Consider the following 27776-nt stretch of genomic DNA (forward strand, 5'->3'; position numbering starts at 1 on the left):
TGACAGGAAGAGCTGTCAAGACTTATAAATACTACTAGCAGTAAACCTTCAAATAAATTTTTTAAAAACATCACATTTTTAAAATAAACTATAAATTACATTAAATAACTATTTTTAACAATAATTTAAATTTTTGAAAAAAATAATTTTATATTCTAACGGGGCTAAAAATAAACTTACCTTTAAAATATTTAAAAATAATAAACCTGTGGAAAAAATGTTTTAATTTTAATTAATTGACCACTTACCTTGTAAAAAGCAGGCCTTATGCCTGCTTTTTAAATTTCTAAATTCTATAGACTTACCCTCACGGAAAAACCTGTAAAAAAAAAAAGTGAGTTTAAAGCGCACGCGCAGCCTCCCCTCGCACACGCGTTCGACCTCTGAACCTCTTCGTTCAGAGGAACGGAAGTGCCGGTTTCCCGCGCATGCGCAGTGCATGCACGAAACCGGCACTTCCATCGGGCTTACGGGTGAGTACCCAGCGCGTACTCACCCGTGGAGACCCAAATTTCTGGGCCAATGTGTTTAATAAGTTGGTCAGCAAACATACACTGGACAAGTTTATGGAGATGAGAAAAAGCCATGAGCAACCAGCAGGAGCAACATGCACGTAGAAACTGCACCTCTCTACATTTAAAGACTTGATCAAGTGGCAATAGTGAGTGAAATCCTGATCACAGCAGTGTTGGTTCAGAACGAAGGTTCGGTGCTCCCTCTCCAGATAGGTCACTTTTAATTGTGCAGGTGCGCCCTCGGGAAAGGTTGGTGTTTTCAGAACGTGTGCACTTGTCCTTGCCATCTCCCAGCAGAACCTTGCGTTCCCTTGAAAGGTAAGCGGCGAAGTATAACGAGTGTTGTCTCCTCTTCCTCCAGTTGCTCTGGCAGCAGGCTCAGCACCAGCCCCTTTTCCACACTCTGAATGAACCGGACGCCTACGTCTTCACCTGCATCAACCACACAGCTGAGCAGGAGGAGCTGGAAGATGAACGCAGGCGCCTCTGTGATGTGCGGCCATTCCTTCCTATCTTGAAACTTGTGGCGAGAGAAGGAGACCGAGCAGAAAAGCTCATTAATTCGCAGATTAGCCTTCTAATTGGAAAAGGTAAGACCCACCAAGCTGAAAATGCTTACGATTCACTCAATGTATGTCATTCAGCAGCAGCTATAAGGGTTCGGGAAATCTGCAGGAAAGTACCTAATAATATCAGCAAATGCAATGGGCTGGATTTTCATTGAGGAGTCGGGTGGGAGGCGGGACTACAACTTTTGGGGTTGTAGTCCTGCCTCCATCGAGTTGTGGCCAACCCACGCGATCTTGACTTGATTGACCTTGTTGAGCCTGCCCAGCGGGCTCAGCAGGCCAATTAAGGGCCACCCAGCAACAGGTGACATCACAGATTGATATTTCATCTGTCAAGACCTTTTGACAGATGAAATATCAGTGTTTCACAGCTGTTTGAAGCTGTCAAACACTGACAATCTGTACTCCAGGTTAATTCCTTCCTCTCAGGATGATTTAGAGATCTCCCCGGAACAGAAAGCTGAATGCTGCAACTTTTGACAGCTCGCAGCCATTCTGCTTTCTGTGCCGGTGAGATGAGAGACTCCCGAGACCTGAAGGAAGGAAGGCCGTAAAGGTAAGTAAAGGTTAGTAGAACTTCTTTAAACACTTTACACAGACCAAACACACTTACCTCTGCACTCATGCACCCATCACTCACCTGAACACCGGACATCTCGACCCCTCCAAGCCCTTCATCCCGACGGTCCGCCTCCTCTAACTTGGCGTGGTTTGGAGCCGTCGGGAATCCCACACTTCAACATTAAAAATAGGCATTAGGCTAAAAACTGCCTGTTAACTACCTGTTAACAGGCAGTTAATTGGCACTAATCCCCTTCCCGCCTCGGGGAGGTGGGTCCCAGTGCGGGTCGGGTATCCGCCTCCTTTGAAACTGGCATGGAGGCGGGTTGGGTGCGGGATGGGTTCGTGCCCCCCGATTTTGGGATTTTAACCCCCCACACGCCTCCAATCCCGCCTCCACGGCCCAATGAATATCCTGCCCAATGAGTTTCCTTGCTAATTCTATTCTATACAAAATATTGGCCATTTAAAGCTTTGGTTCCTTTCCAATCTTTCTTCCTGAAGGTGTTGGTTTTTGATGAGGTTCACTGCCACAATTGGAGCCAACCCTCTGGTACAGCGCTGTACTGGGTACTCTTCACGCCTGTCTGTATGACTGTGAACGTCAGTAGACTATACGAGCGCAGTATGCATCGCAAGGAATCTGATCCTATTTTCACCCGTCATCCAGCCACTTTCCAACAGGGAATATCAAATCAAAACAGGAACTGTAGCTGAAATTCTCCATCTCTAGCCAAGAGGTGCTGACAGTAACTGTAGCGTCCCAACTGAAATGAGTTCGGGAGACAACACAGATGGAATGCTGAGATCTTTTGGTTTGTCTGGCTCAGTCCCAGTGAACGGTTACCCAGTAGGCCATCTGGGTAGTTCCTTCCATAGGATTCACTGTACCTTAGTGATTACAAAGCAGCTGATGCTGTTATAACTCCGTACTTTGATGAGTCAGAATTTCTCACTGCCTTTCAAAACATTTTCAAAGAATTGTTCAGGTGAAGTCTTTTCTAAGGTGCTGGAGCAGATTGTGTGCTTCACTTAAATTCCATTCTTAAAACTTTGAAACAACAAAAACTTTGACATCGTTTGACCTGCAGCAAGTGCAGCGGCTCCTGTAGTGTGATAGTTTCCCACCAGCCAAACGTGGGCCAGCTTTCAACTCTGGCTGCGCCGGGAATTGAACTTGCCTGAGAAACTTTCGAGGAAAACAAAACCATTTTGGTATCCGTTTATGGAGTGATATTTCACACAGAATTTACACGCAATGTCCTAAATTGAAGCGTTGAATGAAGTCTATTTTGGCTGCCAAGACCCAATCCAGATGGCAGTCTCCAGGGACGGATGTCTCTGCTCCAACCATTATAATGGTGCTGACACACTTTCCAGAATCCAGTGCATAGATATTGAAGCTACCCATTGCTTCCCGATGGCACCCTGGGCCCTGGGACCGCGGTGCACAGTTAGGTAGACTGGCCATTCATTCTGCATGCTTTGCCTTCCTCTTTGGACCGCCTCTGAATGTGCCCAACGATATACACGTTGCATCGTGCACTGCTTATGTATCTGTACATCCCGAGCAGTAGTTTGAGGGTCCCAGAACATTTAGTGTGTGTGGCCGGTATCACCTTACAGTTGGTGATGTAAGAAAACTACAGGAAACTTTGCGCTATCCGGCACCGACGGGACTGAGCTGTTGCCGTTCCCTCAAAACTGCCGGACAAACCAGCGTTAATGTTGAAGCCTACGGAGCTTTTCAGCTCCATATCTGGCAACAAACACTGTTGCTTAGCAACAGCTTCTAAACAGTCGGCCTGGAAGCGTCTCTGTCACTTAGCAACAGCTTCAGAGAGACTTTGCAGAGCCTGACTGTTGAAAAAAAAGCCACGAGAAGAAAAAAAAGCCACGAGAAGAAAAAAAACCTAACAAAACTGCTCCTGATTTTTGCCGGTGGCTCGAGCTTGCCGGACATTTAGCCTCCAGATAACACAAAGTTTCCTGTACTAGGCACTTGGTCTAAGCGTTAAACAAAGCTTTAATCAACTGTTTTACAACATGGAGGTCTAGTTGTGTCCTTCACTAGTTCCTGTTAAGAATGTCCTGCGCAAGCTGGGCCCGTGCCCGAGTATTTATACTCTCCCTGGATAGCGCCACCCGCAGGCCGCTCAGTATTATTTCATAAGTCTTTCTTTCATGAATGACTGATTCATGTTAGTTGGCGTAGGGTGTTCCTGTTGAGCATACAGACTGGAGAAAGGTGGGCGTTCCTGCCCCTGTACATACCTTTGCCCCTATAGCGGGGAGAAGCTTGGCATCATTTTTCCTTAACGGGGCAGCATCTCCATCTGAAAGCACGTGGCTGACTTTTTGTTGCTTAAACATGCAGTGCGATGAAGTAATTCACATCATTGTATCATGATGAAGGCATCAGTATGCCATGTACGTCTGATGTCACTACCATCGTGGGAAAATCATCACCACAACTGCAGCGGTTCAAGAATGCAGGCCCAGCACCACCACCTCAGGGCAACTAAGAATGGGCAATAAATGCGACTTTGCCAGCATTGCCCGCATCCCAAGAAGTAAAGAAATTACACCTGATCTGCAGCCTAATCTATTTTCAGCGTCGTGTGGTCTTGTTTTTCACAGATCCCTGACACTTCGCACGGTTGAGTATTTCTGGGAGTCTATACTCCGTGTAAGAAGACTCCAAACTTGGTCAACTGCAACTTGTCATCGAAAAGGAAAATCGAAAAATCAATCCACACTTCGCATTCATGTACCTCATTTGCAATAATCAGGGAAGATAGTGTTTGGGAAATATTAAATATTGACACTTTTGTTAATAGATTGTAAATGGATATACTGATTTTGTGCTGGGAGTGAATCTTTACTGAGAGAGCTTCATGCCATTGGTAAAGGAATTATGGCTGGGATTCAGCCATTCTGGGAAAGAGAGTTGTTATTTCAGCTTTCTGTTCCCTATTGCAACACAAGACCGACAGGAATGTTCATTGGTGGCATGTCAACTGTAATGTGTAGCCAGTTAAAATTCTCCACATGGTTGACTGTTGTGGGAAAGGGAGGTGTTCCAGGAATGGAGCAGCTTTTTGGGACTTGTCGACATCGCACGCGAGATGGGGTAACCCAAAAAAAAACCATAACAGTGAAAATCTCAACGTATTAAAAATATTGGGGGAGAAATTGGGTGAGTAGCGCCACCTGTTAGCGCCTAAAGAGGCAGTCAGTGGCTGTAGTGCCACTGGCTGCGTCTCCGGCGATATTCAGTAGGGGCGCTAATGGTGGCGTTAGGCATTTGCGCTGCGCCGCCACCGATGACGTCATCGGTGTGCGCAGCGCCCCATTCGTGCCCCGTTCACGATATTTGGTAGCGAACGGCGCTGCTCGCTACCCGCGCCCGGTTCACGGGGCCTTACTGTGCCGGCAGTGGCGCAAGTTAAGGTGGAGGTGCGGGGCGGCCGCTTTTTTGGCGGCCGCCTGCCAGCACCTCCGTCCCCGACCTCCTAACCCCCCCCCCCCCCCCCCCGCGGCATTGCCGGCTGTTTCCAGAGAACCTGGCACTTCTCCTTGGTGCCGGGCTCATTTGCCGGCACTCGCAATCGGGGATCGCGCTGTTGCAGGCACCTCCCCCTTAACAGTGGGAGGAAGGCCTGCAGCACCGCAGCGTGCCGTGCCGCAGCGTGTGGCACTGCGGCACGTTGCGCTGCGATAATCAGTTTCAGCGTCCTAAGAGGGATGCGGAGCGCCTCGAGCCTCGCCCCGTCTCCCTCGAGGGGCACTGAAACTGAATTTCTGGCGATCGGTATCACTCCGATCGCTGCGCTAAATCCTGCGCTCAGGCGACTTTTGCGCCACTTTGGCGCCCCAACCCAATTTCTAGGCCATTGAGTTAAAAAATCAGAGATGCGAAGGGACTCTGGCTGGGTTGAGGTCACTCAATGTATGAACATCATTATCTTCCCTTGGTTATTAAGGGAGAATATGGAGTAAATAATTCAGATGGATTGATTGGATGTGTGGATGAGTCCATGATGCTGGCTCTTAATGATCAATGCAGAGCTTCACATCCACTACTTGTTCACTTAACCAATTGTGGCCATTAAGAAATTATTGCCCATCTATTTAAAACTTTATAAGGATCTAATAAACTTGGAACTGGTTGTTTTAACTCTTAGATTTTTTTAAGAAATGCTGGAAACCTGAACTGAAAACAGAAAATTGCTGGCTATTTCACTTGCTGATTGACAAACTGTGGCCTGGAGTTTCCGCTCGATTGCTGCTGATTTCTTCAGCACAGTTCCCCCCGATATCGCCGCAAACATTCGCGGAATTTTAAGCGCAAATTGCGTTGGGCGCATTTCCGAGTTTCCCCGATCTTTTGTGCTAGTTTTAACAACATCGCGCGAGAAGCAGGCCCCGACCACAAAATCAACGCCCCCCCATGGCAATGTTTCCTTTAAGCTGCGTGGACGCACAACGCTCTGGAGCTCCCGCGCAGCCGGCTCACCGACTTTTAAATGGGGAAAAACGCGCATGCGGGGTATTTTGAATGGGCCGCGCGGCCCCAAAAAAATTTTAAAGGAACATTGCCCCCAGGGTGAGCTAATCACCATTGGGAGTTTCCGCTAATCACGCTCGTTTGCAGGCCACGAATTATTTTAATTGCCTCCCCCTGCCGCTGCGTGTTGAGTCTGCTCAGCGCTGGCAGACCCGACATCGGGGAATGGTGCGTGGTGGCAGGTTCACACCGGGGACCCGACCCGCTGGGGGAAAAAAACACACACTTTCCCACCCGACCCGCCACCAAACGCGCCCGCTCACCCACCCGGCAAAATCCAGCCGACCTGTAAAAAAAAAAAAAATCTACGAGTGTACCTGGTGGCCCGGGAGGTACGGAGGCTCGCGATCCTGGGCCTCTCCGGGTCTGCGCGGGCAGAGGTCCCCGTATCCCGGGGCGCAGGCGGTTCGCAAACACCTCTAGGATCACGTGGGTCGGCCCAACCAATAAAAGAAGGGAATCCCCATTCATAGTTATGGGAGTTGCGTACATACGGAAACCCCTTAAGTATGAATGGGGATCATTTAAAAATACGCCAACACATGAAATACATTTTTAAAAATTTACCTATTTAAAATTAATTAAAATGCCATTTAATTAAATATTTTAAATGAAAATTTAATTTTTTGAAAAATAATTTATATGTTTTAGCGGGGCTAAAAATAAACTTACCTTACTGGACAGGGTTTTTAATGTATAAATCAGTGATAAAATTTTATTTTTCTATTTTTTAGAACTCTAATGCTGGTAAAAGCAGGCGTAAGAATTTCACAGGCATTCAGTGGGCAGAAGTTGTACAAATAGGGCAGCTCTCCGCCCGCGGAGGCCCATATCCCGGGGATGCGGAGGATCTGTCGAGAGGATTCTTGACAGATCGCAAGTTCCGGGTTTTCGCTTCGCACGCCTAAACCCGGACCTTACGCGGCCCCTACGGGCGCGTAGGCACCCGTGGGGTGGGGGGTCACAAAATACAGCCCGTTCTGTTTTTCCGAACACTTTTGGGCCAGACTTGACGATATGCTCGCGCTGATCCAGGTGTACCAGCAAGACTTTTTTTGGTTTACGTAGGATGAAAAGGAAATGACTTGAAAGGCACAAAGCAAGTTTCACTCTTTGTTGCAGGTCTTCATGAGTTTGACAGCGTGCCTGATTCTGAGGTGAATGAGTTCCGTGGGAGCATGCGGCAGTTTTGTGAGGAGAAAGCGGCCGAGCGGCAACGACTGTCCTGGCGGCAGTGGATGGAGTACAGCTTTCCCAGGAATCTGGAGCCAATCCCAGAAATAGTAGATAACAGCGTCGCCCGGAAGCAGAATAACCGCAACATTGTCATAAATGTGAAGTTTCAGTTCACCGAAGTGAGTACACAATGCCTTTCTTACTCGTCCTTGTAGTCTGTATTGAGGCAACTTCATTTTAATTTCCGCATTCAAATCCCAATCCTCAAGGATTGTAAAAAGCATCGCTGCCTCGGCAACTTCAGTCTCAAAGGAGTGATAACTGGTTGTTTGAAGTGTGCGCTGTATTGCAATAACAACAACAACTTGTATTTATACTTGTATTTATTTAAGCCTTAAACGTTGTAAAATGTCCCACGGTGCTTCAGAGGAACATATAAAACAAAATTTGACACCCGGCCACATTAGGAGACATTAGGACAGGTGACCAAAAGCTTGGTCAAAGAGGTAGTTTTTAAGGAGCGTCTTAAAGAAGGAATGAGAGGTAGTGAGGCAGAGAGGGTTTCTTTTTAATATTAAGGGAAGTAAGGGATATGGTGATAGGGCCAGTGAATGAAGTTGAGGTAGAAGATCAGCCATGATCTCATTGAATGGCGGAGCAGGCTCGAAGGGCCGTATGGCCGACTCCTGCTCCAATTTCTTATGTTCGTTTGTTCTTATGTACCCCTGCATCTACTCTGTGCATCTACGCCATTCGCCTCAACCATGCCCTGTGGTAGCGAGTTCCACATTCTCGCCACTCTCGGGGTGAAGAAGGTTCAAAGTACTTCGCCTGCTGCAGCTAACCGATTTTTTTTTTTTTTACTTGTTTCTACATCAGGAAAGTTTCAGCTTCCAAATCTCCTCCCAAGCGCTTCCTGCACTTCTCATGAAACTGGTAGTGAAGAAAAAAGCTACAGTTTTCCGGCATAAAGTAGTCGAAGACCCAGAAGATTTCACTCTGCAAGTGAATGGGATGGAGGAATATATCTATGGAAAGTACCCGCTCGGTCGATTTAAGGTGGGCTGCGTTATCTTTTTTTGTTCCCGTTTTTGATGCTGCGCACGGTCTGACGTAAGAAAACTACTCGGCACTTGGTCTAAGCGTTAAACAAAGCTTTAATCAACTGTTTTACAACATGGAGGTCTAGTTGTGTCCTTCACTAGTTCCTGTTAGGAATGTCCTGCGCAAGCTGGGCCCGTGCCCGAGTATTTATACTCTCCCTGGACAGCGCCACCCGCAGGCCGCTCAGTATTATTTCATAAGTCTTTCTTTCATGAATGACTGATTCATGTCACGGTCCAGTTTGTTTTTGTTTTTTGACGTGCCCGCCCCGGTGCCAGTCTTTGCTTCGCGGCACCTTGGCCGTTTGTTCAGGCCTCAGTGGTGCTGCACGCCCAAATCTCTCAGAGGAAAGGTCTAACTGTACTGGCTTTATTGAGCTTACAGCGCTTGACACTTCTTGAAGGGTGGCTCCTGTCAGTTGACTGCTGAAGCTGCAATTATTGGAGCTGCTTTTTGTGCAGTCCGTACAGACCAACAGCACTTCAGGTCTGAAAACCTCGACAGTAGGATCGGAATGGTCTAAAATATATCTATGGTTAGCGTGTGCTTGTTTGTTTATTGTGGGATGGTGGCCAAGTAACTCGAAAGAATTGAGTGCTTGAACCCAACCCAGATGGTCATGAGTTTGACTGCCAGGGTAACAAACTTGCCTCAGTCTGGTTTCACCTGCTCCAGTCTGAGCCACTGCTGTGTCACGTCGCAGTCAATGCTTCCGCTAAGCTGAGTAGCAGCGCGGCGGCCGGGAGGTCCCGGGCAGGCCGCTCGCCGGCTTTTTTCGTGGAAGAAACCGTGCATGGCCCGAAAATTTCAATGGGCCGCGCAGCCAGTTAAAGATGGGGGGCGAAATTAGAGGGAACGTTGGTTGCAGTGTGCCATTCCATCTCAAGGGGCGGTGGAAAACACCTAACCCGCTGGAGGTACTCCCGAGTGATCATGAAACCGCGTCGGTGACGATTGTGAGGACCTCTATGATCCAGATCACCCGATGTTGAAGCAGATTGGGTGACCGCTTTGCGGAACACCTCCGTTCAGTCCGTAAGCGTGACCCCGAGCTTCCGGACGCCTGTCACTTTACTTTTCCGCTCCACTCCCACCCTGACCTCTCCGTCCTTGGCCTCTTACACTGTTCCATCTGTCTGGAGGAAGGCAGAAGATGCAGATTGCAAACCTCTGGTGATGGAGGAGCAGTTGCAGGAATGGAGATCTGTAATTTGAGGATATTTGTCATTATTTTAGCCATTAACTGAATAAAATGAATTTATTATAGCCTGCAACTGCTTAACCTGCCAACAATGGACCTCCGCCAAATATTCAATGTTGAATTTTTATTTTTTGACTATTTGGGTATGTAAATCAAAATTATGCAAAAATGGGACCAGAAATTAGGCTGTCTGAATACTTGGAACACAGAGGAGAGGCTGCCTTCTGTCAGGTTAAACTGCTAATGAGGTATAGTTGCTATGTAACGTTGAAGCAGATTGGGTGACCGCTTTGTGGAACACCTCCGTTCAGTCGGTAAGCGTGACCCCGAGCTTCCGGTCGCCTGTCACTTTAATTCTCCGCTCCACTCCCACTCTGATCTCTCTGTCCTCGGCCTCTTGCACTGTTCCAATGAAGCTCAGCGTAAGCTCGAGGAACAGCACCTCATCTTTCGATTAGGCACTTTACAGCCTTCTGGACTCAACATGGAGTTCAACAATTTCAGACCATAACCTCGGCCCCTATGTTTTCTTTTCTCTCACATGGCAGCTGTTGATGATTCTGCCATCGCCATTTACACCTCATCTAGACTCATCTTTTGTTTCTTAACTTGTCCCATTACCATCTCCCCTTGCCTTGCACCATCATCCCTTTTGTCTTTCAATCTCTCCTTCCTTCCACCCGATCACAGACCTTCCCTTTTGTTCTTTCCTCCCCTCCCCCCTTTCCCTGCCCCTACACTTGCTTAAATATCTGTTACTCCTCCAACTTGTTCCAGTTCTGACGAAGGGCCATCGACCCGAAACATTAACTCTGTCTCTCTCTCCACGATGCTGCCCCCGACCTGCTGAGTGTTTCCAGCATTTTCTGTTGGTGTGACAGTTGCTGTGGTGTTCCACAATATCGGGGAACCAAGGGATACGGGGATCGGGCGGGAAAGTGGAGTTGAGGTCGATGATCAGCCATGATCTTATTGAATGGCGGAGCAGGCTCGAGGGGCTGAATGGCCTCCTCCTGCTCCTAATTCTTACCAACGCTTAAGATGATTACATGCACATTGTTTTGATTTGTGGCCTTGTGTTTATCCATTAAATGATTAGACGATTATAGGACTGACTGTAATGTATTCTTCTTTCTCCAGTATATCTTTAATTGTATGTCCGGTAATCTAACTCCACATTTGACCATGGTCCATAATTCCACGATAAAGTCCTGCCAAGAGGAGCAGTGTAACAGCATGGGACAGATCGCAAAGAGCCGGACTCATTCCAAACCGCCGCCACTTCCAGTTAAAAAGGTAGGTAACTCGCATTATTCCGCTCCCCCCCCCCCCCCCCCCCCACTCTGGGACTGTCTAAGTGGAGAGGGTTGAACTTCATTCCGCAACATACCTAGATTCCTAGATGACTGTGAGAATATTATACTTGGTGGAATGTCTAATCAGTAACCCGGTTGCTTATTTTTTCTTTGTGCAATTCATAACTGGGCTCGATTTTAAATCATGATGGGGTCCGGACAAAGTAGACAGAGGGAAACTGTTCCCATTAGCGGAAGGGTCGAGAACCAGATTTAAGGTGATTGGCCAAAGAACCAAAGACGACATGAGGAAAAACTTGTTTACGCAGCGAGTGGTTAGGATCTGGGATTCACGGCCTGAAGGGGTGGTGGAGGCAGACTCAATCGTGGCTTTCAAAAGGGAATTGGATAAGTACCTGAAGGAAAAAAATCGGCAGGGCTATGGGGAAAGGGCAGGAGAGTGGGACTAGCTGAAGCGCTCTTGCAGAGAGCCAGCACGGGCTCGACGGGCCGAATGGCCTCCTTCTGTGCTGTAATGATTCTATGGTAAAGTAGTTGTGCTGACAGCACTGGTACCCAGGGAGACTCTAATGTGGCTCACTGAGTACAGGACAAGTGTCTACAGTACTCGCACTGCTGGTCATTCATTTGCTGCTTGTGGACCTTTGCTGTGTGCAAATTAGCTGCTGCGTTTCCCACGTAGCGACAGTGACTGCACTCCAAAAGTAACCCATTGGTGGCAAAGCACTTTAGGATGTCCCGAGGACATGAAAGACCCCATACAATGTGACATGAATCTTGTCATTTATGTGGAAATGACTTATGAAATAATACTGGGCGGCCTGCTGGTGGCGCTGTCCAGGGAGAGTATAAATACTCGGGCACGGGCCCAGCTTACTCAGGACATTCTTTAACAGGAACTAGTGAAGGACACAACTAGATCTCCATGTTGAAAAACAGTTGATTAAAGCCTTGTTTAACGCTTAGACCAAGTGCTTATATATAGTTTTCTTACGTCACAATGCAAGTTCTCCCTTATGGGGCAAACTCTGGATCTTTCAACCTAATCGCCCCAAGAGTGCTACACATGGGGACATGTCAACACGCCTATTGCCTTGAAACGTGTGGAACTGCTCAAACATTGGCTCTGGTTGTAAGCACGTTATGTTTATTGGAAGCAACACTACTGTGTGTTAGACACCGTTGAATGAAGCAGTGGAGCAGCCCCACCTGGACCAAGCTAAGTACATAAGACGACTCCATTGAAGTTGGAACTGAATGAATTGGACCTTATCAAGAGGAGCAAGTGCAAGCAAGATATTTACTCCAGTGAGCAGGACGGCAGTGTTGAAACCCATTTCAGAATTAATGCCTGTCAGGTTTTTTTTTGTTAAAAGATTGGGCTTTTCTAGTATCAACCTTTTATCCATCTGAAGAAAATGAACCTTTTGTGAATGAAATAAAACCAACATTTAGAAAAAAAGACTTGCATTTATATGGACGTCCCAAAGCGCTCTACAGCCAATGAAGTACTTTTTGAAGTGTGGTCATTGTTGTAATGTAGGAAACACAGCAGCCAATTTGTGCACAGCAAGGTCCCACAAACAGTAATGTGATAATGACCAGATAATCTGTTTCAGTGATGTTGATTGAGGGATAAATATTGGCCAGGACACCGGGGATAACTCCCCTACTCTTCTTCAAAATAGTGGCCGTGTGATCTTTTACGTCCACCCGAGAGAGCAGACGGGGCTTCGGTTTAACGTCTCATCCGAAAGATGGCACCTCCGACAGTCTGGCACTCCCTCAGCACTGCGAGTGTCAGCCTAGATTTTTGTGCTCAAGTCTCTGGAGTGGGACTTGAACCCACAACCTTCTGACTCAGAGGCAAGGGTGCTGCCCACTGAGCCACAGCCGACACACATTTCAGCCAAACTTGTGCTGTCCCAGTAAACCTGGTTGATTAACATAGGAAATCCATACCTCTTGCAGATTATATATCGAAAGACATGGAAGTTACAACATAGAAACAGGCCATTCAGGTCAACCAGTCCATGTTGGCGTTTACCCTCCAGGCAAGAAAATAGTCCTGATTACACTTACCCAGCCTGTTTCCCATATCCCATGTATCTGCGCCTTCCACTAACTTAATGCCTAGACATGCAAGAGTACAATTTTGCTGAATGCTAGTTGCCCTAGAATTTATGCACCATTTTACGTCGCTTGTAGATGTCTGTTCAATATTGCTGTTATTGTTTAAGCAGTATGAATTTAACTCATTCAAATTGAACAAGTATTTCTGCACTAAAGCAAACAAATATCAATCTAGTAGTGGCAAGTGACCCAAACCAACCCGCACATGTGTTTGACCACTGCAATCCTTCATTGTTGACTTATCTCATTGAAACTTATAAAATTCTAACAGGACTAGACAGACTAGATGCAGGAAGGATGTTCCCGATGGCGGGGGAGTCCAGAACCAGGGGTCACAGGCTAAGGATAAGGGGTAAGCCATTTAGGACTGAGATGAGGAGGAATTTCTTCACCCAGAGAGTGGTGAACCTGTGGAATTCTCTACCACAGAAGGCAGTTGAGGCCAATTCATTAAATATATTCAAGAAGGAGTTAGATATATTTCTTATGGCTAAAGGGATCAAGGGATATGTGGAGAAAGCAGGGACAGGGTACTGAATTTGGATGATCAGCCATGATCTCATTAAATGGCAGAACAGGCTCGCGGGGCCGAATGGCCCACTCCTGCTCCTAACTTTCTATATTTCTATGTTGCTTTGGAACCTTTTCTCCAATTAGTTACGGAGATGTAAGTTCAGGTATTTGAAATGCTCCAAATGTGTTGCTTAAACAGGTAATATACAAGAAAGTTGCAAAGGAGAAGAAAAGATTAGATTGCAGAATTGTAATTTTTTTAAATAATCTTACACATGAGAGAGGTTGCATTATGGTAAGTAAGCCAACTTTGCAGGAAATATGTTGTTGAAGTGACCACAGTCACTTGGAGTTCAAGGCACACCTAGATGCTTTAGGGACTTTATAATTTGAAGTTATGTTGCACCAGCACAGGACATTGAAACCTTGTAGTATTCTAGCATTCATAGTTAAAAATAGACAGTGGTACTTTCAATGTGTGGTTAATAGTGTTGAGATGCTAATCTGAAATATGGTGAGATAAACATATTTTGCATGCAACAATGCAAGCTAAACTTTACTCAGTGCGTCTGTTAGTATAGTGGGTATGGTAGCATAGTGTTTATTTTATGGGACGAGCAATCCAGAGGCCTGGACTAATGATCCAGCAACAGGAGTTCAAATCCCACCACGGCAGCTGGGGAAATTAAATCGAGTTAATTAAATAAATGTTGAATAAAAAGCGAGTCTCAGTAATGGTGCCCGTGTAGCATGTCGTAAAAACCCATCTGGCTCACTCGTGTCCTTTAGGGAAGGAAATCTGCCGTCCTTACCCGGTCTGGGCCTATAAGTGACTCCAGACCCACCGCAATGTGGTTGACTCTTAACTGCCCTCTGAAATGGCCCAGCGAGACACTCAGTTCTCAATGCTGGCTATGCCCACGACAGCCACATCCCGTGAATGAATTAAAAAAAATATATAATTTACATTTGATGTCTCATCTTATCTGGCATTTGTTGTTCCTTTAGGTAGTCCTGTCTTAAAAAGAACATTGATTCTGGTGGCAATAGACTTAGCCTGTTCTTTATTTTCCATCAGTGTCTCCTTTGGCTGGAGGCTGTGTTGAACCCGTCCCTATTAAACCTGATGCTGTGCCTTTCCTGTCTTATCGTGCTTCTGGCTGCACTGTCTTTACTTAAAAACTGCCAATAGTTTTCTTTAAAGTAAAAGATATTGGCCCGTATTTTCCGATGCCTACGGGTGTGTACGCGCTGCAGAAGGCCTGCTTTTACCAGCATAAGAATTTTTTTTTTAACGTTTCACTCATTTATAATTTTTAAATACTTTTAAAAAAGGTAAGTTTATTTTGAGCCCCGTAAAAAAACTTTAATTATTTTTTTCAAAAAATTAAATTTTTGTTTAAAATATTTAATTTAATGTCATTTTAACTCATTTTAAAAACGTGATGGTTTTTTTAAAACGGGTCTATCTGTCAAAAGTATGAAGGGAGATTCCCTTCTCTTATTGGCTCCCCATGGCCCACGTGATCCCAGGGACGCTTGCGAACCGCCTGCGCCTCTGGGATACGGGGGCCCTGCGCATTTCGACTGTGGAGAGGCCCAGGATCGGAAGTGTCCGGACCTCGGGAGCCCTCGGGAAGGGTGTAGATTTTTTCCCGATACGAGGCCTCCGCACGCAGGAAGCCTCCTATCGGAAATTACGGGCCATTGTCTGAATTCAGTTCCCTGGTCTGTGCTGAATTAACTCATCTCAGCTTTGGCTGTGGAAGGGGGTCACGAAAGTGGATTGTCTTCATTTGTGGGATGTCGTTTGAGGACGTAACCGGACGCGGCTGCGATATTTCCCGAGATTGAATCCCTCAGTGTCTGGGCTCGTCCAGTGGCCAAGTGGGCACTGTATGGACAGCGACTGGTGCCTGTGTGGCATTGGTCCCCAGCAAGGAGTCGACCCCTTCAAGAGAGGAGGGAAGAAAATTGATTGGGAAAAATGGGGATAGGCAAACAAGAGCTACACCATGGAGTAGATGAACACACCGACAAAAATGGTGTCACTGTCGAAAATCTTTGTGCCTTTTAGGTCAGTGGTTTAATACAGAATCTTTTCCGGAAGACCTTGCTTGTTCTATCTCTTTGAACTGTACTCTTCCCTGCTGGTGTGCATGCTGGGGGCACAAACAAACTTCAGAAAGCAAGGATGAGAACAATTCTGATTTGACTTGTGTCCTTTCAGAGACACTTGCTTTAATGCCACTTCCTTTGTGCTTTCTTTGATTTTTTTAAAAAGAATTCGGCACTACAATATCACTATTATGCACAGGCCTAAAATCCGCTGGGAACGCTACAAAGCTCTGCTGTTGGAGCTGCTTGTAGTTTCACCAGATTCCGAGTGAAGGTATCACATGCTGTGTCGCCGGTGACCCTCCAGAGAGACTGGAAACAGCATGTGATGCGCTCCTTGCAAACAATCTGGGAGGAGGGAGTTTCAGTTGCCGACTAACTGAGCTGAGCCTGATTGGCTTCACTAATGCCACATTCATACTTGGTCTGTTTGCTTGTGGCGCCTTCGCTCAGAGAGTGCAGGGGAATCCCGGCAGCTGGCAGAGTATAAATAGCGCACAGGCCAAGCACCTGCATTTTACAGGAACAGTCGGTGATTTGGACCCTGTGTCTGCCCGCTCACATTTACAGATGGAACGCAGCAGCTATTTAAACACCAATACCAACTCGGTTTGGCTCAGTCGCCCTTCCCCTTGTTAGTGGAGTTGAGGTAGAAGATCAGCCATGATCTTATTGAATGGCGGAGCAGGCTCGAGGGGCTGAATGGCCGACTCCTGCTCTTATTTCTTATATTCTCAATGGTTACAGCACAGAATTAGGCCATTCAGCCCGTCGAGCCCGTGCCGGCTCTCTAACAGCACTTCAGCTAGTCCCACTCCCCCGCCCTTTCCCCGTAGCCCTGCAAATTTGTTTCCTTCCGGTACTTATCTAATTCCCTTTTGAAAGCCATGATTTAGTCTGCCTCCACCACCCTTTCAGGCAGTGAATTCCAGATCCTAACCCCTCGCTGCGTAGTTCTGTCAATTCTCATTCCTAACTAACTATTATTATTATTCTGGGCTTGAATCTTTAGTACAAAATGTCCTTTCTAAAAAGAGGAAAGTAGACAATATTTTCCTCCACGCTTTAAGTTTAACAAATCCATAAAGGAATTAGTGATTCTTTAAAACACACGAGGAAAGAAGTTGAGCATTGGGAGCAGCGCGGAGCGGGCACAGCGCGGAGCAGCGCAGAGTGGGCACAGCGCGGCGCGGGCACAGCGCGGAGCGGGCACTGCGCAGAGCGGGCGGGGAGCATCGTGGAGCGGGTGATGGTGGATCAGCCGCCTGGGTGGGGTGTTTAATGGACGGCTAATCTGCCAGGACCTGTTTTTGCACTCCCGCTGAATTTCACCCAGCAAGAGGGGAATACGACTTTAATTTGTCGTGGTGGAAAATACAGGCCAAATTTTTAACATTTTAAAAATGGGAGCGATTTGTTTATTTGTCAAAAATGTAACTCCAAATCCTGATTAACAAGCATTTGATGTGCTCGAAGTTTTTACAGTTTATTACAAGTGTTCCATTGTTGATCCTTTTTTTGAATGTGTTCTGCATAAGCCTCAAGCTGTAATTCACTTTAACTAAGTTTGACAGATGAACCCGCGGTTACTTAAGACTTCTTTCATTGGCAACAAGAAAGATTTTGTTTCTTAAAATGAATAGCATTTGTTTTAATATGTTAAATGTTGGTAGAAAAAGATTGATGTGATTGCATCAAATGAATTGCTTAAAAAGCTATTTTAAACCTGTGATTTAAATAACATTTTATTTAAACCTCCACTACCTTAAACATTCACTCCCTCTACCACCGGTGCACCGTGGCTGCAGTGTGTACCATCTACAAGATGCACTGCAGCAACTCGCCAAGGCTTCTTCGACAGCACCTCCCAAACCCGCAACCTCTTCCACCTAGAAGGACAAGGGCAGCAGGCGCATGGGAACACCACCACTTCCAAGTCCTTCTCCAAGTCACACACCATCCTGACTTGGAAATATATCGGCCGTTCCTTCATAATCGCCGGGTCAAAATCCTGGAACTCCCTCCCTAACAGCACTGTGGGAGCACCTTCACCACACGGACTGCAGCGGTTCAAGAAGGCGGCTCACCACCACCTTCTCAAGGGCAACTAGGGATGGACAATAAATGCCGGCCTTGCCAGCGATGCCCACATCCCATGAATGAATAAAAAAAAGTTTAATGCCAATATAATACTGTTGGCGGGGTGGGAGGGAAGGATGAAAAGTACTTTCAATAAAAACTTTGCTCCCTGCCCAATAAGGTGTTTTTAAGAGTTTGTTCTTCATCGGTTTATGTCTTTCCAGCATTTTGTGTTTTTATTTCTACATCTAAAGCTGTTTTGTTTTCTCTCTCTCTTTCACTTTCTTACATTTTCCGTTTGTTTGGACCTTCACTGTACCTTTGAATCATCTTATTTTTTTTATTTTTTTTTATTCATTGATGGGATGTGGGCGTCGCTGGCTGGCTAGGCCTGCATTTAGTGCCCATCCCTAATTGCCCTTGAGAAGATGGTGGTGAGCCGCCTTCTTGAACCGCTGCAGTCCATATGGTGTTGGTACACCCACAGCGCTGTTAGGAAGGGAGTTCCAGGATTTTGGCCCAGCAACAGTGAAGGAACGGTGATACAGGTCCAAGTCAGGACGCTCTCTTGTCCGTTCACTCTGCCCGTTACCTCACTGAGGCGATCCTTGAAGGCATGGAATAGTTTCCCGCTTTTCTATTAAGAAGCTCGTAGGTCGTTCAGGCCAGTGACCTTCTTTCGGAAGGTCTGTTGTTTCCAACCACCCTTTCTCTTTCCAGCCCGACGGGGGGGGGGGGCGGAGGTTGTTTTTTAATCTTTGTTTTCAGTTGTGACAGAGGATGCACGGCCAGAGTCTTCTCTCTTTACAGCTGCTGACCGGCCCGCTGTGCAATGTTCCCCGTTGTTTTCTTTTGGGCCCATTCACGGTTGCAGAAAGCCAGGTCCCGGGCTGCGCGGCCTCGCTGCTCTTCTCGGGAACGTTGCTGCTGTGTAGTTGCAGCAGCTGCAGGTTTTTTTTTCCTTCTCTCTGCCTTTTATTTTCTTTTGCCTTTAAGCATGTCCTGCTTATGAAATATTAATATTAGGCAAGAGTATTCAGGGTTATGGAACCACGGCTGTTCTACGGAGTTAAGATACAGATCAGCCATGATCTACAGGAAACTCTTTGGTATCCGGCACCGACGGGACCGGCGTGTTGCCGGTTGATCAAAAATTCCGGATGACGGAGTGGGTTATCTACCGAGGCTATTTTTAACAAAGAAAAATTAAAAAATCAAGAAATGTGCAGTATACAATAATTGGGTACTCACCTACAGAATGTTGTGTTAAATGGATGGTGGAAGATGCTTGATTAAGTTCAGTACTGCCAGTTGAGGGTAATGCAATGCAATGACTACCAGCAGCGTGGGAGACACACAGTACCCCTGTAAAATGGCAGATCAGAAGAGACTACCGGCAGCGTGGGAGAGTCAGACGCCTGTTACAGGGGTATTGAGGTGTTCCGACTTCCGACAGCGCCAAGAGGCCGAGTAGTGGCAATTTTGAGAACTACCCCCACTGACTAACTCGGCCACCGCGGGAGACTCGGACTCGGCAACATTGCCGGTTATTGAGGTGTTTTCAGAGTGAGAATTTTGCCGGTTAATAGAGAATTCCGAATATTTAGGTGCCGTTTAAACGAGAGTTTCCTGTAATTGAATAATAATTTAACAATCCGTTCCTATTTCTGTTTACCAACTTTTGCAATCACACAGCAGCCTGCTGGCCACCTGCTGTGCCCCAGACGCTCTGCTGGTGTATGTGGCTGGGCTGTCGGAGGGTTGCTGCTTTTATGTGGAGCAGGGTATGGCCGGCTTCCCAGCTGATGATGATCCAAGTACTCGAACACTATTTAAAAAATGTTAAATGACAACCAGCTGGGACGGGATGCATGTGTCAGTAGACTGGTTTTATCCAGCTGAAGGAGACGGTGCGAAGAGTTATCAAGTCTCTTATTTTCAACGAGCTTGGGTGAAGTGTATTGTGTGAGAAATTGTTCCCCCCCACAAAAAAATGAATAAGCAGTTCTGTTCATCTCAGTGAGTTGGCAATCTAACATGTCGATTCTGCTCGTCAAAACTCTAACGGTTGGCATCTTGGCAAATGTGCCCCTAACGACCCCAGCTTTTTTAATCTCTCCAAAAAAAACTGATGGCGGGAGAGTCCAGAACCAGGGGTCACAGTCTAAGGATAAGGGGTAAGCCATTTAGGACAGAGATGAGGAGGAATTTCTTCACCCAGAGAGTGGTGAACCTGTGGAATTCTCTACCACACAGGGCAGTTGAGGCCAATTCATTAAATATATTCAAGAAGGAGTTGGATATACTTCTTGAGGCTAAAGGGATCAAGGGATATGTGGAGAAAGCAGGGACAGGGTACTGAATTTGGATGATCAGCCATGATCTCATTGAATGGCAGAGCAGGCTCAAGGGGCAGAATCACAGAAACCCCACAGTGCAGATAGAGGCCATTTCGGCCCATCGAGCCTGCACCGACACATATCCCACCTGATCCCTGTAACCCCACGTATTTAATCCCCCTAACACTAAGGGTCAATTTATCATAGCCAATCATCCTAACCCGCACATCTTTGGACTGTGGGAGGAAACCGGAGCACCCAGAGAAAACCCACGCAAACACGGGGAGAATGTGCAAACTCCACACAGACAGTCACCCGAGGCCGGATTCGAACCCGGGTCCCTGGCGCTGTGAGGCAACAGTGCTAACCACTATGCCACTACCTACCCCTGCTCCTATCTTCTGTGTTTCTAAGTCGCCTCATCCCTGGTACCATTCCAGTAAATCTCCTCTCCGAGGCCTCAAGATATTAGAACCTGCCCTGGGGGGGATTGCCTGATGTGAAGAGGGGGAGTCAGGCGAAAGAGAGAAAGTGAAGTTGTCGAGTCGTTAGCTCTTCAAAGACTCCAGAAAGTATTTGCGCAATGAACAAAAAGTAATGCAAGATCTGAGTTTTCTGCTGCTGTTGGGCCGAGCGTTGTCGCTGTCGCTGTTAACTGCCCATGGACAGAAAAGTCGGGCTCCGAGGAGTTTATCGCCCGCCCAGTGCAAATACAAATTAGAGGGAGCGTTGCCTGCCCATGTGTTAATGTCACATTTCCTTTTTTTTTAATTTCAGCAATCTGGTATTAGTCTCTGGAACTTGGAAAAGCCATTTACAGTCCGTTTACTTTCGGGGAGCAAAGTCAATGCAGATGAAGGAATGAAGGTTGGTGCTATTTCCCCCCCCCCCCCCCCCCCAGCCCCTCTTGTTGTGAACTTACCCAGTTGTTTACTATGTTAGAATGATTAATATATATAGATTACCAGTCATATGACCTCAGTCACAAATCCACAGTTGTGTTGTAAGCGAGTTTGCAAAATTCAGATAAAAGCACAGGAAGTGGAGAGGTTTTTTGGCTGCAGACCTCCTGAAGCAAGCTACTTCTTCTCAGAATCATGATTTCTCGGTAGTAAAATTTCTTTTTTTTTGTGGTTGCAAGCAGCAAGGGGAAGTTTAGTTTTACAAGAGTGAAGTGGGGGAGGGGGGGCGGCCAGCCACGCATGTCCCATTTTGCAAGAAACTGGCTTGTCATTGCACGATGTTTTTCGAAGATGAGAAGGAGATAGGTAACTGTCAGATGTTTTTTTTTCAAAAATCAAAGTGTTTTGGGAGTTTTTAAATTAAAAAAAAAATTTGTAATTTGACCTCAAAAAAAGGTGAACAGTGTCGGAGCAAAAACAACTTATATTTTTTCAATGAAGAGCTTAAAACATTGTGGCTTGTTAATGTGGGCATAATAATTTGGGTTGCCAACTCCGGTTGGCTGTATCCCTGGAGGTTTCATCACATGACCTCCAAACTCCCCGCCCCTGCCCACCCGCCATTGGTCTCCCAACATGTCCATCTTCAAGGAGCACCGCCTTCCCAACCAACTGGGAAAGGAGCAGACTCTTCATTCCCCATTGGATGATTCTTGACTCGCAGTCGAACAGCCCTTTTCCCCAGCTCCAATTCTTTTATTCACTAATAAGCAAAAAAAAAGTGTTCAAAGAAAATGGAAGAACGAGCACAATTCCTTTTCAACGTCCCTATGGTTTTTCTCCCAGGGTTTTTCGCTCATAGTCAGTGTCCTGGCGATTAATCTTCAATTCTTGGAGACTCCAGGAGCAAACCCTGGAGTGTTAGCGACCCTAATTCTAATCCAGGACCATTTTATAATTCAAGCCGGGAGGGAGCATTGTACGAAACACAAAGGGGGAAAAATTCAATTGGTTAGTGCCTTCCGTTAGCGCCTCCAGTGGGGCGCTAACAGGGCGCTAGGAACTTAGCGCCCGAGCGCAGCAATTTTAGCGCCACTCGCAAAATTGACCCGTCGTTTTGCGGCGGCGCTAAACACTCCCGCCACGATCTCCTGTGCCCACAGATCGTGACGTCAGTCGAGCGTGCAATGCCCCGGACCGGATATTGAGTCGCGCTCCCTGCCTTAACGCCTGCCGCTAGGAACGACCGGTAGAGGGGAATGTTTTCAAGTCGGGAAGGGGCTGGGGGAGCGCTATTTAAAGGCGGGCGCTTCCTGCCTTTTCTGTCAGCGAAACTTTTGGTACACGCAGGTTGAGAGGGAGAGAGACGTCTGGAGAGATTTAACGCTGTCCTAAGGAGTTTTGGTCCTCAGCACCACTTTTGAGGTTCCTAAGCGCCGAGCTCTTTCCCTGGGCTTGTCCATTAGTGCTTCCAACACAATTGTTTTCGAGGTCTCTCCAGGCCGAGACTCAAGGCTGCAATGAGCAGGGTGTGGCTGGCCAGCAAGATGGCCCCTCCCCTTTAAGAACTGGACGGCGCCAGTCTGTCTGGCTTCCATGGTAACAGACATCGTCTGAGCTTCGGTAGCGTTCTGAGGTAGCGGCTCGCTCCCCGAGGTTAGCGCCTTAAGAGAGGTGTGTAGCGCCTGATTTAGCGCTCAAATCACCTCCAGGGCCGATAGCGGCGAATTTTGCAATCGGAGGCGATAATTAGCGCCGGGCGCTCAACTTTGCACCCGGCCGATATTAGCGCCCCGAAATGGGCGATACCCAATGTTTCCCCCAGAATCTCCAGCACGGTACAAATTGTGTTATTGGTTTGGTGATAGAAAGACGTGCAGGAAATGCAGCTGCAGCAAAGTGCGAAAGAAGCGACGGCATTTCGATGAGAACTAAAATCGGCATCGCGCCTCTTTTATGAAATACATCCGTCTACTTTCAGGTGGCGATGTTTTTTTGGAAATTTAGAAATTATTCATTTAGAAAAAACATGTGCATGGAGTTCACATTGTTTTCTTGCACTGAGTACTCCAGATTTTCCCCTTTTCAATATGTGGGCGTGAAACATTGACTGAGCAGAGCGTACAAAGGGTGTGTTACAGGCGTGCAATCCTCCCTGCCCAGTTTTCCTCTGCACACTCTACGCTTTACACCCAAGTGCTCGCGAGGAAAGCTTGTCCCACAGTAACGTCACAAAAGTTGCAGAAAGACTCACGGTCCATACTGACAGCACCACGCTTGCTGCGAACACACCCCAGCCCCCCACACCGTCAAGCTACTCCTGATCTCCAAACAAGATTCCTGCTTTACGCAGCGGGCAGCCTGGTCTGTGCCACAGACATGCATGGGTTCAGCAACCACCAATGCATGCTTGTACTTCCCCTCGCTGCTCTCTCCCTTTTCTTGTTTCCTTTCCTCAAGTAATCGGGCAGAGCGAGATTGAGTTTCCCAATGCAGAACTCCATTGGTGAAGCAATTCAGGGGGGAAGATCGCCGCCATTAGCAAAGTTATAAATGGTTTTAACACACAGACTTGTCAATTCACTAAGATCGCCAGGGTTGATCTGTTAGCCAAATGAGTCTGAGCAAGTTGAAAGATACATTTTTCATTTAAAAGAAACAAATTTAACTAAACACCTAAAATAACATAGGCTAAATGTCTTCCAAAGCATGGGTTGTCTTTACAAGTTTCTTAAGATTTTAAACAGCTACCATCTTTGTCAAAGTAAATGATTGGCGAAGCGTTTTTCTAGACTGGGTTACATTGCAGCAGCCGGGTTTCTTGATCGCTCTAGATGATGAGATCTTCGGAAACCTGGAAGCCCTGCCTCCGACCACGTGGCTCAGTGTCGCGCCGTCAGATCGCGCAGCTCGAACCTCCTGCTCCTGCATTGCAGCATCCCAGCATTCTGCGGCCATTATGCTGGGGAGAGTGTGGAGCCAGGCCCGCTCCCGACTAGAGAGGGACTTTCTGCAGAGGAAGTGGGTGGGAGGGGTGAGGAATGTGTGGAGGGAGGCCAGAGTGACTGGAATGAAAGCTCAGCTCGCTGGGGACATCATTCTCCTGCAGGTCGCGCTGCAAACAGTTGCTTGTATGCAAAAATCTGGAAAATGGATGGCACGTAGGAGCACTCAAACTGCTGGATTTATTTTTGGTCTTCCTCCTGGTTTCCCCCTCTCTGCTCCCGGTTTCCCCCTCGGCCCTCTGCTCCCGGTTTCCCCTCCTCCCTGCTCCCGGTTTCCCCCCCCCCCCCCTTCCCGGTTTCACTCCCTCTCTCCTCCCGGTTTCACCCCCCCCCCCCCTCCCGGTTTCCCCCCCCTCCCCTCCCCGCTCCCAGTTTCACCTCCACAGGTACCAGAATCCTACCTCGCTCAATTTGATCCTCGATCAGAACTGTTGGACAACAATACAGATGTGGAGGATATCACAGTCGAGCCCAACGCTATCCTCACTTGGCATCTATATATATATCCACTTCCAGTTTGTCGCAATCAATCAAGATTGCAAACTCTGGACATTTGGTTGTTGTTGTTGCGGGTGCCCATTTGGCCCCGGGGATCCTGAGGGGTAATTGGTAGTTGCCAGTTCAGGTAGCTTTCAAAGAACAACTGAGCGATTTGATTGCTCAGTGTTTTTTTTTGCTGCTTACTTGTTCCTTGTTGGTACTCACTGACTAACACTCTTAGTCCGCCAGATGTTTGGGGATTTAACATCTAAGCCCTCAGTGTGACACTGTGAGCTGTGACAACATGCAATGTGACCGTTTTCACATGAGACACCGTTGAGAAGTGTGGCACAGCAGGTGAACGAACATTAGATGTAAGCGCTTTAGAGATATAATAGATGGTTTTCGTGAAGTATTTAACTCCAACAGCCCCTTCCTCCCTCCACACCTTGGGAAAAGAGATGCTCTTTGTAATCCTGTATAACGGTGGTTCTCAAACCTTTTTGGTTCAATGACCCATTTTCAAATGGATTAGTAATCACGGACACCCCCATCTAAATTATAATACTCATAATAATATGAAAGTGCAGCATGTAAAGAGTGTTTTAATAATGCTTTTAAGAAAACAGCTACTTACTTACAGGGTGTGCCTGCTTCTCAATGCAGAGTCTGTCCGTCCTTGGTGTGATGTTTCACAATGACACTCATAAATGATTGACAGCTACTTTATCCAATCAACGCCCTCCAGTGATTGGTCTCTCGCCAATCAGAAAAAGGGGCGGGATCATTTTATGGCTTTAAAAAAACATACATTCATGATTTATATATATATACGTATATATATCTGTGTGTGTGTGTGTTTGTATATTACAATAATTAAAAATTAATTATAGATAGATGCACTCCAGAGATGTTTCCATTGGTCGAAACCGAAGCCTAGTTTTTAAAGTACGATTCCATCTATTCCGCTCCACAAACTGGATGGTAGCGTGATGTATGATTGACGCGTCAAAGAACCAATAAATGGTGAATGTCTGTTCCTAGCCGGAGCTTTCCAACCAATCAGTGTGCAGAGAGGCGGTGCTCCGAGGTGGGTGGGGTGGGGAAGGTTATTATTAGTGTTAGTCTCGAACACGGGGTCACAGTCTCAGGATAAGGGGTCGGCCATTTAGGACTGAGATGAGGAGAAATTTCTTCACTCGGAGGGTGGTGAACCTGTGGAATTCTCTACCCCAGAGGGCTGTGGAAGCTGAGTCATTGAGTATATTCAAGACAGAGGTCGACAGATTTTTGGGAACGAAGGGAATTGAGGGATATGGGAATCGGGCGGGAAGATGGAGTTGAGGTCGAAGATCAGCCATGATCTTATTGAATGGTGGAGCAGGCTCGAAGGGCCAATGGCCGAATCCTGCTCCTATCTCTTATGTTCTTAAGAACATTAAATTTATCGTTGTTGAAGCGGTCTACGGTTAGAAACCTTTTCATTTCAATACATTTCATATGAACCTTGTGACGGAGGTGGTTTAGTTCGCGGAGTCCCCGGAAGGTCTCTGCAGACCCCAGGTGTCCGCAGACCGCGGTTTGAGAACCGCTGCTGTAACGCACACTCCACGCTCCCGCCATTGGCATGCTGGCTCTGTGGCTACTTTCCTGCAACCGCTGTTTGTCTTTCCATTGTTTCTTTCCTCAGTGGGGAATGCGATTGTGATTGTGATTTCTAGATAACGTTACTCTTTTTTGTTTTGTTGTTGCCCGGACGGAGTGCATTGCACTGCCGGGAACAACCCGTCTTGTTTGAGGATAACATCGATGATCCTGGTTCCCGTTCCCCGTCTGCGGCTTGGAGTTTGTCTTGCCATTTGGATTTCTGCCAATTGCTCTCAAACTTCTTGCTTCCTTCCGTCATCCACCGGAGGGGAATGCGGCGCCTGATGTCCCGTCCTCATCACTGTAGCATTGGGTCTTCGACCCAAGTCACTGTTGCCGATTGGACCAGATGGGCTGTAGACCAACCTTGCCTGGGGTTAGGAGCAAGTCACTATACTGGCCTATGTTTGGTAGGAAGGGCAATCAGGGCAGTGGTTTGGTTCTCATGTTGACTCATGTACTGCCTGAGCATTGGCTGTCTGCATGGGATGACTGTCATGAATCTTATCATGACTCATGAAGTAACACTGGGCGGCCAGCTGGTGGCGCCGTCCAAGGAGTATAAATACTCGGGCGTGGGCCCAGCTTGCTCAGGATGTTTCTGTAACCAGGAATAAGGCGTAAGCCATTTAGGACAGAGATGAGGAGGAATTTCTTCACCCAGAGAGTGGTGAACCTGTGGAATTCTCTACCACAGAAGGCAGTTGAGGCCAATTCATTAAATATATTCAAGAAGGAGTTGGATATGTTTCTTAAGGCTAAAGGGATCAAGGGATATGGGGAGAAGGCAGGGACAGGGTGCTGAATTTGGATGATCAGCCATGATCTCATTGAATGGCGGAGCAGGCTCGAGGGGCTGAATGGCCTACTCCTGCTCCTATCTTCTATGTTTCTATGAACTAGTGATGTAACTAGAAATCTCATGGTTTTGAAACAGTTGATTAAAGCCTTGTTTTATACTCAAACCAAGCTCTCAGTAGTATTTTTACATCAATGACCATGTACACAAAGCAGTCAAATAATTTTTATCAATGAAACGAGATTATAACATTTCAGGAAACTTTATGCCAATCCTTGTGCTGACCAATATATTGAATTATTATTTTTTAACATTCACAGCAGGCATGCCGGCCTCTGCAAAGAGAAGAGTCGGGGAAATGTTTTCCCTAGATTCCATCGGAACATTCCAACCAAGGGTCCACCCCCCCAAATCTTTTCTCTTTGCAAATACTGACCAGCCTGCTGTATATTTCCAGCATTTTCTGGTTGCATTTCAATTTGTTTTGGCATTAGAGCTTTTTTAAATCCAAAGTTCTGTCGTCGGTGCTTTCGAAATACTTCAGGGAGCTGCCGCTTGAAACTTGACCCAGTCTTGTCCTCCGCTCATCTTTTCATCCACTGTGGGAATTGTCGGCATTTTGTGGAGGAAGATACCAAAATATATCGGACTGCAAAAAAAAAATGATTAACGGGCTAACTCGGAATTGGCGGTACAGTAGTCTGTTTTGAGGGCGGAGAGGTCTCGAGCAGTTCACACAGGCTCCTGCT

At 46.9% G+C, this 27776-nt stretch overlaps 1 protein-coding gene across 1 annotated transcript in view; it reads left to right on the forward strand.

Annotated features, from left to right (window-relative positions):
• The window catches only part of pik3cd (phosphatidylinositol-4,5-bisphosphate 3-kinase, catalytic subunit delta), a 260207-nt gene that overhangs the window by 162428 nt on the left and 70003 nt on the right, over positions 1-27776 (forward strand). The window contains exons 6-10 of the mRNA XM_085967370.1: positions 877-1105; positions 7338-7570; positions 8271-8450; positions 10837-10992; positions 20972-21061. Coding sequence (XP_085823496.1) covers positions 877-1105; positions 7338-7570; positions 8271-8450; positions 10837-10992; positions 20972-21061 — 888 coding nt within the window. The remainder of the gene's footprint in view (positions 1-876; positions 1106-7337; positions 7571-8270; positions 8451-10836; positions 10993-20971; positions 21062-27776) is intronic.

This window comes from Somniosus microcephalus, chromosome 25 (genome assembly GCF_052327205.1).
Source record: "Somniosus microcephalus isolate GS21.2 chromosome 25, FLI_Smic_1.0, whole genome shotgun sequence".
Taxonomy (NCBI): Eukaryota; Metazoa; Chordata; class Chondrichthyes; order Squaliformes; family Somniosidae; genus Somniosus; species Somniosus microcephalus.